General features: G+C 46.1%; 1 protein-coding gene across 1 annotated transcript in view; it reads left to right on the top strand.

Annotated features, from left to right (window-relative positions):
* LACC1 (laccase domain containing 1) overlaps positions 1 to 11121 on the top strand; it is a 141363-nt gene extending 130242 nt beyond the window's left edge. Inside the window, exon 6 of the mRNA XM_063952844.1 lies at positions 8367 to 11121. Coding sequence (XP_063808914.1) covers positions 8367 to 8541 — 175 coding nt within the window. The 3' untranslated portion in view covers positions 8542 to 11121. The remainder of the gene's footprint in view (positions 1 to 8366) is intronic.
* Positions 11122 to 12860: the final 1739 nt, after the last annotated feature.

Genomic DNA, 12860 nt, shown 5'->3' with positions numbered 1-12860 from the left:
CCTTCAAAAAACTACTCCCCAAACAGCACATGACGCAAAGAAGAAAAAAAAGATGCGCAATGAGGTAGCTGTGTGACTAAGATGAGCGACCCTAGTGGCCGACACAAACACCTGGCCCATCTAGGAGTGGCACTGCAGTGTCACGCAGGATGGCCCTTCCAAAAAACACCCCCCAAACAGCACATGACGCAAAGAAAAAAAGGCACAATGAGGTAGCTGTGTGACTAAGATAAGCGACCCAAGTGGCCGACACAAACACCTGGCCCATCTAGGAGTGGCACTGCAGTGTCACGCAGGATGGCCCTTCAAAAAACTACTCCCCAAACAGCACATGACGCAAAGAAGAAAAAAAAGATGCGCAATGAGGTAGCTGTGTGACTAAGATAAGCGACCCTAGTGGCCGACACAAACACCTGGCCCATCTAGGAGTGGCACTGCAGTGTCACGCAGGATGGCCCTTCCAAAAAACACCCCCCAAACAGCACATGACGCAAAGAAAAAAAGAGGCGCAATGAGGTAGCTGTGTGACTAAGATAAGCGACCCAAGTGGCCGACACAAACACCTGGCCCATCTAGGAGTGGCACTGCAGTGTCACGCAGGATGGCCCTTCCAAAAACTACTCCCCAAACAGCACATGACGCAAAGAAAAATGAAAGAAAAAAGAGGTGCAAGATGGAATTGTCCTTGGGCCCTCCCACCCACCATTATGTTGTATAAACAGGACATGCACACTTTAACCAACCCATCATTTCAGTGACAGGGTCTGCCACACGACTGTGACTGAAATGACGGGTTGGTTTGGACCCCCACCAAAAAAGAAGCAATTAATCTCTCCTTGCACAAACTGGCTCTACAGAGGCAAGATGTCCACCTCATCCTCATCCTCCGATATATCACCGTGTACATCCCCCTCCTCACAGATTATCAATTCGTCCCCACTGGAATCCACCATCTCAGCTCCCTGTGTACTTTGTGGAGGCAATTGCTGCTGGTGAATGTCTCCACGGAGGAATTGATTATAATTCATTTTAATGAACATCATCTTCTCCACATTTTCTGGATGTAACCTCGTACGCCGATTGCTGACAAGGTGAGCGGCGGCACTAAACACTCTTTCAGAGTACACACTTGTGGGAGGGCAACTTAGGTAGAATAAAGCCAGTTTGTGCAAGGGCCTCCAAATTGCCTCTTTTTCCTGCCAGTATAAGTACGGACTGTCTGACGTGCCTACTTGGATGCGGTCACTCATATAATCCTCCACCATTCTTTCAATGGGGAGAGAATCATATGCAGTGACAGTAGATGACATGTCCGTAATCGTTGTCAGGTCCTTCAGTCCGGACCAGATGTCAGCATCAGCAGTCGCTCCAGACTGCCCTGCATCACCGCCAGCGGGTGGGCTCGGAATTCTGAGCCTTTTCCTCGCACCCCCAGTTGCGGGAGAATGTGAAGGAGGAGATGTTGACAGGTCGCGTTCCGCTTGACTTGACAATTTTGTCACCAGCAGTTCTTTGAACCCCAGCAGACTTGTGTCTGCCGGAAAGAGAGATCCAAGGTAGGTTTTTAATCTAGGATCGAGCACGGTGGCCAAAATGTAGTGCTCTGATTTCAACAGATTGACCACCCGTGAATCCTTGTTAAGCGAATTAAGGGCTCCATCCACAAGTCCCACATGCCTAGCGGAATCGCTCTGTGTTAGCTCCTCCTTCAATGTCTCCAGCTTCTTCTGCAAAAGCCTGATGAGGGGAATGACCTGACTCAGGCTAGCAGTGTCTGAACTGACTTCACGTGTGGCAAGTTCAAAAGGTTGCAGAACCTTGCACAACGTTGAAATCATTCTCCACTGCGCTTGAGACAGGTGCATTCCACCTCCTATATCGTGCTCAGTTGTATAGGCTTGAATGGCCTTTTGCTGCTCCTCCAACCTCTGAAGCATATAGAGGGTTGAATTCCACCTCGTTACCACTTCTTGCTTCAGATGATGGCAGGGCAGGTACAGGCGTTTTTGGTGGTGCGCCAGTCTTCTGTACGTGGTGCCTGTACGCCGAAAGTGTCCCGCAATTCTTCTGGCCACCGACAGCATCTCTTGCACGCCCCTCTCGTTTTTTAAATAATTCTGCACCACCAAATTCAAGGTATGTGCAAAACATGGGACGTGCTGGAATTTGCCCAGATTTAATGCACACACAATATTGCTGGCGTTGTCCGATGCCACAAATCCACAGGAGAGTCAAATTGGGGTAAGCCATTCCGCGATGATCTTCCTCAGTTGCCGTAAGAGGTTTTCAGCTGTGTGCGTATTCTGGAAAGCGGTGATACAAAGCGTAGCCTGCCTAGGAAAGAGTTGGCGTTTGCGAGATGCTGCTACTGGTGCCGCCGCTGCTGTTCTTGCAGCGGGAGTCCATACATCTACCCAGTGGGCTGTCACAGTCATATAGTCCTGAGCCTGCCCTGCTCCACTTGTCCACATGTCCGTGGTTAAGTGGACATTGGGTACAACTGCATTTTTTAGGACACTGGTGAGTCTTTTTCTGAGGTCTGTGTACATTTTCGGTATCGCCTGCCTAGAGAAATGGAACCTAGATGGTATTTGGTACCGGGGACACAGTACCTCCAACAAGTCTCTAGTTGGCTCTGCAGTAATGATGGATACCGGAACCACGTTTCTCACCGCCCAGGATGCCAAGGCCTCAGTTATCCGCTTTGCAGCAGGATGACTGCTGTGATATTTCATCTTCCTCGCAAAGGACTGTTGGACAGTCAATTGCTTGGTGGAAGTAGTAAAAGTGGTCTTACGACTTCCCCTCTGGGATGACCATCGACTCCCAGCAGCAACAACAGCAGCGCCAGCAGCAGTAGGCGTTACACGCAAGGATGCATCGGAGGAATCCCAGGCAGGAGAGGACTCGTCAGAATTGCCAGTGACATGGCCTGCAGGACTATTGGCATTCCTGGGGAAGGAGGAAATTGACAGTGAGGGAGTTGGTGGGGTGGTTTGCGTGAGCTTGGTTACAAGAGGAAGGGATTTACTGGTCAGTGGACTGCTTCCGCTGTCGCCCAAAGTTTTTGAACTTGTCACTGACTTATGATGAATGCGCTGCAGGTGACGTATAAGGGAGGATGTTCCGAGGTGGTTAACGTCCTTACCCCTACTTATTACAGCTTGACAAAGGCAACACACGGCTTGACAAATGTTGTCCGCATTTCTGTTGAAATACTTCCACACCGAAGAGCTGATTTTTTTGGTATTTTCACCAGGCATGTCAATGGCCCTATTCCTCCCACGGACAACAGGTGTCTCCCCGGGTGCCTGACTTAAACAAACCACCTCACCATCAGAATCCTCCTGGTCAATTTCCTCCCCAGCGCCAGCAACACCCATATCCTCCTCATCCTGGTGTACTTCAACACTGACATCTTCAATCTGACTATCAGGAACTGGACTGCGGGTGCTCCTTCCAGCACTTGCAGGGGGCGTGCAAATGGTGGAAGGCGCATGCTCTTCACGTCCAGTGTTGGGAAGGTCAGGCATCGCAACCGACACAATTGGACTCTCCTTGTGGATTTGTGATTTCGAAGAACGCACAGTTCTTTGCTGTGCTTTTGCCAGCTTGAGTCTTTTCATTTTTCTAGCGAGAGGCTGAGTGCTTCCATCCTCATGTGAAGCTGAACCACTAGCCATGAACATAGGCCAGGGCCTCAGCCGTTCCTTGCCACTCCGTGTGGTAAATGGCATATTGGCTAGTTTACGCTTCTCCTCCGACAATTTTATTTTAGATTTTTGAGTCCTTTTTTTACTGATATTTGGTGTTTTGGATTTTACATGCTCTGTACTATGACATTGGGCATCGGCCTTGGCAGACGACGTTGATGGCATTTCATCATCTCGGCCATGACTAGTGGCAGCAGCTTCAGCACGAGGTGGAAGTCGATCTTGATCTTTACCTATTTTTGGAACCTCAACATTTTTGTTCTCCATATTTTAATAGGCACAACTAAAAGGCACCTCAGGTAAACAATGGAGATGGATGGATACTAGTATACTTATGGATGGACGAGCGACTGCCGACACAGAGGTAGCTACAGCCGTGGACTGCAGTACTGCGTCTGCTGCTAATATAGACTGGATGATAATGATATAAAAAATATATATATATCACTACTGCAGCCGGACAGGTATATATTATATAATGACGGACCTGCTGGACACTGTCAGCACTGCAGACTCCTAAAGTAAGCTACTAGTATCAAGAAGATAGAAAAAAAAAACACCACAGGTAGGTGGTATACAATTATGGATGGACGAGCGACTGCCGACACAGAGGTAGCTACAGCCGTGGACTACCGTACTGCGTCTGCTGCTAATATAGACTGGATGATAATGATATAAAAAATATATATATATCACTACTGCAGCCGGACAGGTATATATTATATAATGACGGACCTGCTGGACACTGTCAGCACTGCAGACTCCTAAAGTAAGCTACTAGTATCAAGAAGATAGAAAAAAAAACACCACAGGTAGGTGGTATACAATTATGGATGGACGAGCGACTGCCGACACAGAGGTAGCTACAGCCGTGGACTACCGTACTGCATCTGCTGCTAATATAGACTGGATGATAATGATATAAAAAATATATATATATCACTACTGCAGCCGGACAGGTATATATTATATAATGACGGACCTGCTGGACACTGTCAGCACTGCAGACTCCTAAAGTAAGCTACTAGTATCAAGAAGATAGAAAAAAAAAAACACCACAGGTAGGTGGTATACAATTATGGATGGACGAGCGACTGCCGACACAGAGGTAGCTACAGCCGTGGACTACCGTACTGCGTCTGCTGCTAATATAGACTGGATGATAATGATATAAAAAATATATATATATTACTACTGCAGGACAGGTATATATTACATAATGACGGACCTGCTGGACACTGTCAGCAGAATGCGTTTATAGAATAAAAACACCACACGACGAGTGTTTAACTTTTTCAGACAGACAATCACAGTATACTGGTGGTCAGTGGTCACTGGTCAGTCACACTGGCAGTGGCACTCTGGCAGCAAAAGTGTGCACTGTTAATGTACTCCTGCTATAACTGCTCCCCAGTCTCCCCCACAATTAAGCTGTGTGAGCAGTGAGCACTCAGCACAGTCAGATATACATAGATGATGCAGCACACTGAGGCTGAGCACAGATATGGTATACTGTGTCACTGTGTATCGTTTTTTTTCAGGCAGAGAACGGATTATATTAAATAATAATAAAACTGCACTGGTGGTCACTGGTCAGTCACTAGTAAACTCTGCACTCTCTGAGTACTCCTAAGCTCCAGTAAATCAAGTGTCTCACTCTCACTCTCTATCTATTTCTATTCTAAACGGAGAGGACGCCAGCCACGTCCTCTCCCTATCAATCTCAATGCACGTGTGAAAATGGCGGCGACGCGCGGCTCCTTATATAGAATCCGAGTCTCGCGATAGAATCCGAGCCTCGCGAGAATCCGACAGCGGGATGATGACGTTCTGGGGCGCTCGGGTTAGCCGAGCAAGGCGGGAAGATCCGAGTCTGCCTCGGACCCGTGTAAAAAGCGTGAAGTTCGGGGGGGTTCGGTTTCCGAGAAACCGAACCCGCTCATCACTACATACACACACACAGACACACACACACACAGACACACACACAGACACACACACACACACACACACACACACACACACACACACACACACACACACACACACTATATTTATAAAAGGACCCAGACCATGCACTTTCCAATGGTTAGCCAAGCCTTTATGTTGGTCGCTACCATTACATTTTCCCAGTGGGCCCATCTTGTCCAAGTCCAAAATATTTATATATTTGAGGATTCTCTCTTTTTCTACATCACTCTGTACTAAATTACCACATATACCTGTGCGGATGTGTCCTTTGCTTATTTTATACATGTCACTGATGTGACCTCCTCCTCTGTACAACAGAGGAGGTCATAGTAAGGCAGAGCCAGCAGGCAGTGTGGTCTCCAGTGAGTGCTGGAGAGTGCAGGAGGAAGACTGTTGTCCCACGGTTACACCACTCTGCATGGGCTCCCAGAGAAAAGCTACAGTAAGTGTATGTGTGTTTGTGTGTGTGGGTGGGGGAAGGGGAGCATATTCTATATAAAAGTATGTGGAGTAGAAAAGGGATATTATGAAAGAGGTATGATGGCATAAAATGGGCATGTGGAGAAGCCTGATAGCAGATTTTGTATTCAGCCGAGACCGTTTACTTAAACTTATTAAGTACCCCCCCACCTCGAGTAATTGCCTTCCCCTGCCCTAAAGGCTGGACGTGTGGTTGGTAGTCCAACATTGCATCTTCAGGTGCCCAGTTAATGTTGGAACCGTACTGCTTTAGGGATAACAGTGTTATTTCGTCAAGGCTTCTTACCGATGTCCCGCATCTTGAGACTAGACAGGGGCATATTTGCTCTGCCTGTAACTGGATTTTTTCAGGAGGGTTTACTGGTTTTTGCGCCCTAGAGCATGAATAAGCATGTGCTGCAATACCCCCCACCCCCTACTCCGGGGTCCCGCCCATGCAGACAGATCTCCAGCCATAAAACCACACCCATGTACATAAGAGGAGAGGGAGGCACAGGCTGGAGTGCATTGCTCCTCCCTCCTTTGTTGGCACTTCTCCCTCATACGTGTGGGACCTTCTGCTTCGGTTGTTGGGGTGGGAGCAGCAAATAGCAAGAACAGAAGACCCTGATCATCATCAGGTAGTGTTTGTGTGCTGGGGTGTTGGTAGATAGTTGGGGGAGTTGGTGCTGATGTCGGATGCAATTGAGCATTTTGTTTTCTGCGTCTAAGCATGTGTGCAATTGCGATTGAGATGCTTGGTAGGCAGGCGGTCTCAGAAATGTCTTGAAAAGTTATTGGGCATTCCTGGGTGGTGACAAAGAGGTGGCATGGTGATGGCTCATCTTATTGGCATGCTACGGGAGTGTTGCAGGCTTGTTGCTGTAGTGGCTGCAAATTCAGATGCACAATCGCTCGCATTGGAGGCCATACTGTGACAGAAAATCTACACCTAGCATGGGGCTGCTGTAAGTTTCAATGGTACAACTGATGGTTGCATCTAAAGACAAACCAAGCGGTATTTGAGCATCTAAACGTGAAAGTGGGTCTCTCAGTCCTTGCACATTCAGTCACACAGCTGTACACCCGGGAAGGGATTCTAGAAACTGAAAGTGATAAGGAAAAATGTGATGACAATATGGGTTACTCTAAGTATCCTGATCTCGATGACAGTGAAATTAGAACTTATGTTATATAATAGGAAACTGATTTCTAGCTCCTGTAAAAGACAACAAGCTCAAACGGGATGTAGTTATGTGACCAGCGGTAAGGAGACCGCCGATCACAACAGCTCCACCTACATGCCGCCCCCTCACTAACCCGACGGTCAGCATGCTGACCAGTAGGGACTATTCCCACTTGTGGGAGTCCACGATAACTATAGCGTGGGAAAAGAACCTGTGGCAGCTCACCACCGAGCCCGCAGCAGGGGCTTGTTGCGCTCACCCACCCCCACCGGCATTCTGCCTCCGGGATCCCGGTGTCAGGATACTGAATGCCGGGATCCCAGCCGCCGGCAACGCATACCACACACGCTCTAACAATAGGTTTGCTGCCATGACTGATGTAAACAGTTTAATAAGGATTCTCAATAATGACCTATAAGTAGGGATTCTAGATTTAAAGTAATGTTGTTTGGAATTGCACTGTATTATATATTTTGAAGTTCACTTGAAAGCACATTACAGGATTAGACTGGTCTCATAACCAAATGCTTTTACTGTGTTAGACAAACTTCTGTAAATATGTTACACAGCTGTGGCGGAGATTCAAGAGTAATATTCTTCTTCGGTTGTCAAATATTCATGTAGAGAAGTTCTCCAGAGGGAACCGTTTGGTAGGAGCACAGTCAGTGCAGCCTACTGCACTTAGAAATATATTAATATTTTACACATATCTCCATCAATCACTATGCATTTAGTCCTCCTGTATATGAAATACACCAACACAACCCTGAACTTGTTACAGGAGGCTTCTTTACACAACTGCTTCACCTGATATGACCAGAAAACCTTTTCCAAACTCTTGTTGTGTACGTCATACCAGTGAGTCCAGTCAATGTACATTGACTAATATACTGAATTCCTGCTCTAGTCCACCATATTATGTGCTGAGATGAAATTACTTTTCATGCTCTGTAGATGGTACAGTATGTGGAGGTAAATCACCTGCACAATGAATATTCTAGGTGACCTGATATTGTCTGGATTTTTTCTCTCCCAGGATTCTACTGGAACGTGGTGGCATCCTGCCACAGAATATTCAAGATGACACCATTGTGGACAAGAGTAGAGATGTCACCCTTTGTACCTCCTGCCACGCTGATACATTTTTCTCTAACGTTCGGGATGGCAGTAATTTTGGAACTCAAATCTGCTTCATATCTATTAAAGAATAACACTAACAGCCACATCAATAAATTACATCTACGATTAAGAATAACGATGTGAAAGTGAAGACATGCACATTATTTAATATTGTATGAGAAGCTAAATGCAATGAACCTTGTAAGACTGTACACTTATTGCTGAGGAAAACCATCCAGTAAGTAAAAACCTCTAAACCTCCTGCTGTCATCGGGAGGCAGTCGTTAGGTCAACATACATTGGGTCGACCACTGAAGGTCAACATGCATTAGGACGACATGGTCACTAGGTCGACATGTACTAGGTCGACATGCAAAAAGGTCGACATGAGTTTTCTTACAATTTTTTTTTCATTTTTTCACCTTTTTCATACTTAATGCTCCCCGTGGACTACAATTAGGAATGGTAATCTGTGCCAAGTGCAGCGGTAGTGGAGCGAGTCATTTTGCCCGAAGCATGGCGAGCAAAGCGGTGCACTAGTTGGGGTTCCCCGTCACTTTACGAAGAAAACAACACCAAAAACAGTCAAAAAACTCATGTTGACCTTATGACCTTGTCGACCTAATGAACCACACCCCTGTCGTTTGTCTGTGTACACTGCTCAATATCCACAAAGGTGACAAGTTGACGGGGTTATGTCTTAGTGCTCGGTGCACTGACAGCGCCCCACAGCTTTGACTGCACTACACGCACAATGGAAAATTCTGGAGTGTGCCAGGCAAGTGTCGCACAATTTGATGCATCCTCTTCACTTTAGGAAGTGTCATATTTCACTACTGTTCTAAAGCAAGATTTGCTTGAGCAGTGTGATGAAGAGATGTGTCTTCGACGAGCTCTGCGTCACTCAACTATACATAATAGTATTTTATATTACTGTATATATGAGCTTTACAAATTGCATTCTCTGGGGGTTATTTATAAAAAAAATGCAACGTTGCAGTGTATATTTTTATGTATAAAACATCTGTTTTGCCTCCTGTGCACAATGCAAAGTTGCACGCCTGCTCCTGCTTTAAAAAGTAAAAAAATGGGCCTGTAGTCTGTCGTATTAATACACACCTCAGCATAGTCCTACCTGATTTAGGGGGTGATTTAGATCTGATCGCTGCTGTGCATTTTCGCACAGCGGGCGATCAGGTACTAACTGCGTATGGACCGCAGTGCACACGTGCGTCGGACAGCAACAAAGGGCATCGCTGGTCAGCGACAGGATGGTGCAAAAAATCTGTTCACACAGGCGTTCGCAAGGTGATTGACAGGAGGTAGCCGTTTGTGGGTGGTAACTGACTGTTTACTGGGAGTGTCCGGAAAAACGCAGGCGTATCCAAGCATTTTCAGGGAGGGTGTGTGACGTCAGCTCTGGACCCAATCAGCCTGATGTGATCACACTGTAGGAGTAAGTCCTGGGCTGCGCAGAGACTGCACAAAGTGGATTTTAGCAGCTCGGCGTACACATATCACAATCGCACTCTTGCACGGCGAATATACACTCCCCCTGAAGGCGGCGACTATCTGAATGTAGGACAGCAAAATTAGCAGCTCAGCGATCAGATCTGAATGACCCCCTTAGTGTTATCTGTAATTCTCATTGGAGGATCATTTGTCTACACTCAGAGGAGGGGACCATGTTGTAGGCAAAGGTACTTACTGGTGGCATTAAAGAAGCACTTTGTACCTTAAGCATCAGGGGTCTGACCATATCTTGGTGAATTGATGGGATGAATGGCTGCCCCTGCTGGGCCTGATTTAGAGGTGGATGCTACTGCATCCACACTGGCGCGCTTTGGCCCATTCACAGGTGTGATAATATGCAAATGCTAGTTTCAGCCCTCCCCTTGTGCACTAGTGTGCGACGGAATTTGCAGGTACTGAGATGCCCATTTTCTGTGTCCCTATATGCAGTAGCATCACTGGTGGTTCCATACAGTCCACTTCTGCGTACCATCGCGTCCTCCAGCACTATGGCATGCGCAGTGTCTCCGTCTGAACATGGTTTTTGTGGAAGCGGCATTGCGCCTGAGAATGCCGTGCGCTTGCAGTGACACACAAGACATTCCCATAACACACGAGACTAACGTTTTTGCATTCCCATCAGGTAACCTACCAGACACCGCCCACGGCAGCTCATTGCCTTGCTTCTACAGTTCAGAAACCAGCTCTCCCGTACACAATAGCACATTGGTGCAGACACTTAGGGTAATGCATGCGCTGTAGGGGTTTCCATATTCTATGCATGCACAGTAGTAATTAATGGCTTAGCCATGCAAACATTGGCATGTTGTGTGCATCACCTCTGAATCAGGTGGCAGTAACAAGTCAGGGCACATCTGTCCTTTCTCTGTCTCATGTGTGGCATTTTTACTTAACATGTAATTACACAAACTAATTTACAAAATAAAATTTTACAAAATAAAATTCATACTGACTAAACAAAATGCTACTTTGTTATGTTTTTCTGCATTTACATGAAGAATCTGTGTGGCTTAGTGCGCCATCAGTATAAAATGGCCAGCCCTGCCTAGGTCGGCCACAGTCATTGCTATTTTGATGTGCTATAGCATGCATCCATATATATGTTCATTATTGTACACAAATGGCTACATGAAGTCATGAAACAAAAAGTGTACTGCTCCGTTTCAGCACAAAATAAAATAAAATGGAGGACTAAATGAAATATATTCTTCAGCCCATAGATGGCACTGCGATGTTATTGTTTGATACAAGAATGTCCTAGCTTGGAAATAACGTCTCTTTATGATCATAACATTATATTTGTAGATACAGCAGTGCAGTTATGTCATACCTCCCAACATGACCCTCTCCAGGAGGGACAGAATACACTGCTCCTGGACTTCACTCTTAATTTATAATTTCCATCACCTGTACTGAAACACCTTTCTTATCCATTAACCTGGTGGTCAAAACAGGTGATGGCAATCATAAATTAAGAAGAAAGTCCAGGAGCAGAGCATTTTGTCCCTCCTGGAGAGGGTCATGTTGGGAGGTATGGTTATGTGTGTATAGGTGTGTGTTCCTATATAGCAGCCCAGCAGTATAGAGGAAACCATTAGTGTGTGCAGTGCCCATTTTAGTTAATAATACATGTCATACAGCAGCCATATATTGTAGTACAATGCAGAAAGCACGTAAGCACAACAATATGCCCTTTGTTTAACAGAGCAATAAAAACCGGGCGGTTACTTGGCAACATTATAAACATATGTTAACAGGTACTTTAATACCAAGCATATCAGATCACAGACATAGATGTAGTGCACGGCCAGTGATTGTGCGACGTGACATTGACCTAGTTTCACGATTTAGTTGTTGGGATAATTGAAAACAAAACATTACTGTATATTATAATTACAGCTTTAATATAGTTTGTATTTAACCGTAGCATAATGACATGAATATACGTGACAGGCAGCACGCCCTTCATGTGGACTGATTAGAGAGTCATAGGTAGCGCTGTTCTTTCTCCTCTCGGTTGTGTCTTTGCTGTTCAGTTTGTGTTAATGTGCATTTAGGTGGTCATTCCGAGTTGTTCGCTCATTATTTTTCTCTCGCAACGGAGCGATTAGTCGCTAATGCGCATGCGCAATGTCCGCAGTGCGACTGCGCCAAGTAAATTTGCTATGCAGTTAGGTATTTTACTCACGGCATTACAAGGTTTTTTCTTCGTTCTGGTGATTGTAATGTGATTGACAGGAAGTGGGGGTTTCTGGGCGGAAACTGGCCGTTTTATGGGAGTGTGTGAAAAAAAGCTACCGTTTCTGGGAAAAACGTGGGAGTGGCCGGAGAAATGGAGGAGTGTCTGGGCGAACGCTGGGTGTGTTTGTGACGTCAAACCAGGAACGACAAGCACTGAACTGATCGAACTGGAAGAGTAAGTCTGGAGCTACTCAGAAACTGCACAGAGAAGTCTTTTCGCAATATTGCGAATCTTTCGTTCGCAATTTTACTATGCTAAGATTCACTCCCAGTAGGCGGCGGCTTAGCGTGTGCAATGCTGCTAAAAGCAGCTTGCGAGTGAACAACTCGGAATGAGGGCCTTAGTTAATTAAATAATGAAGGAAGGAGGGAGGTTGCAGAGCAGGGTGACCAATGCACTTTGCTTATTTACTAATATAGGACCTGATCCAGAGATTTATGTAAATCCGATACTTCCGTAAATCTCGGATGTTTAGTTATCTGCGCATGTGCAGATCTGGGGATGTGATGTCACACGCAGTGCCCCAAAAGTTGCAGCATGATGGGACACACTGCTGGCGTTTGGGGGAGGGGTGACGGCGACTGTTTCAGAAAACAAGGCCATATCGACCCCTGTTTCTGGGTGTGCTGAAGCAAG

This window comes from Pseudophryne corroboree, chromosome 2, assembly GCF_028390025.1.
Source record: "Pseudophryne corroboree isolate aPseCor3 chromosome 2, aPseCor3.hap2, whole genome shotgun sequence".
Taxonomy (NCBI): domain Eukaryota; kingdom Metazoa; phylum Chordata; class Amphibia; order Anura; family Myobatrachidae; genus Pseudophryne; species Pseudophryne corroboree.
The sequence above is the reverse complement of the archived record's forward strand: the minus strand, read 5'-3'. Positions and strand labels throughout refer to the sequence as shown.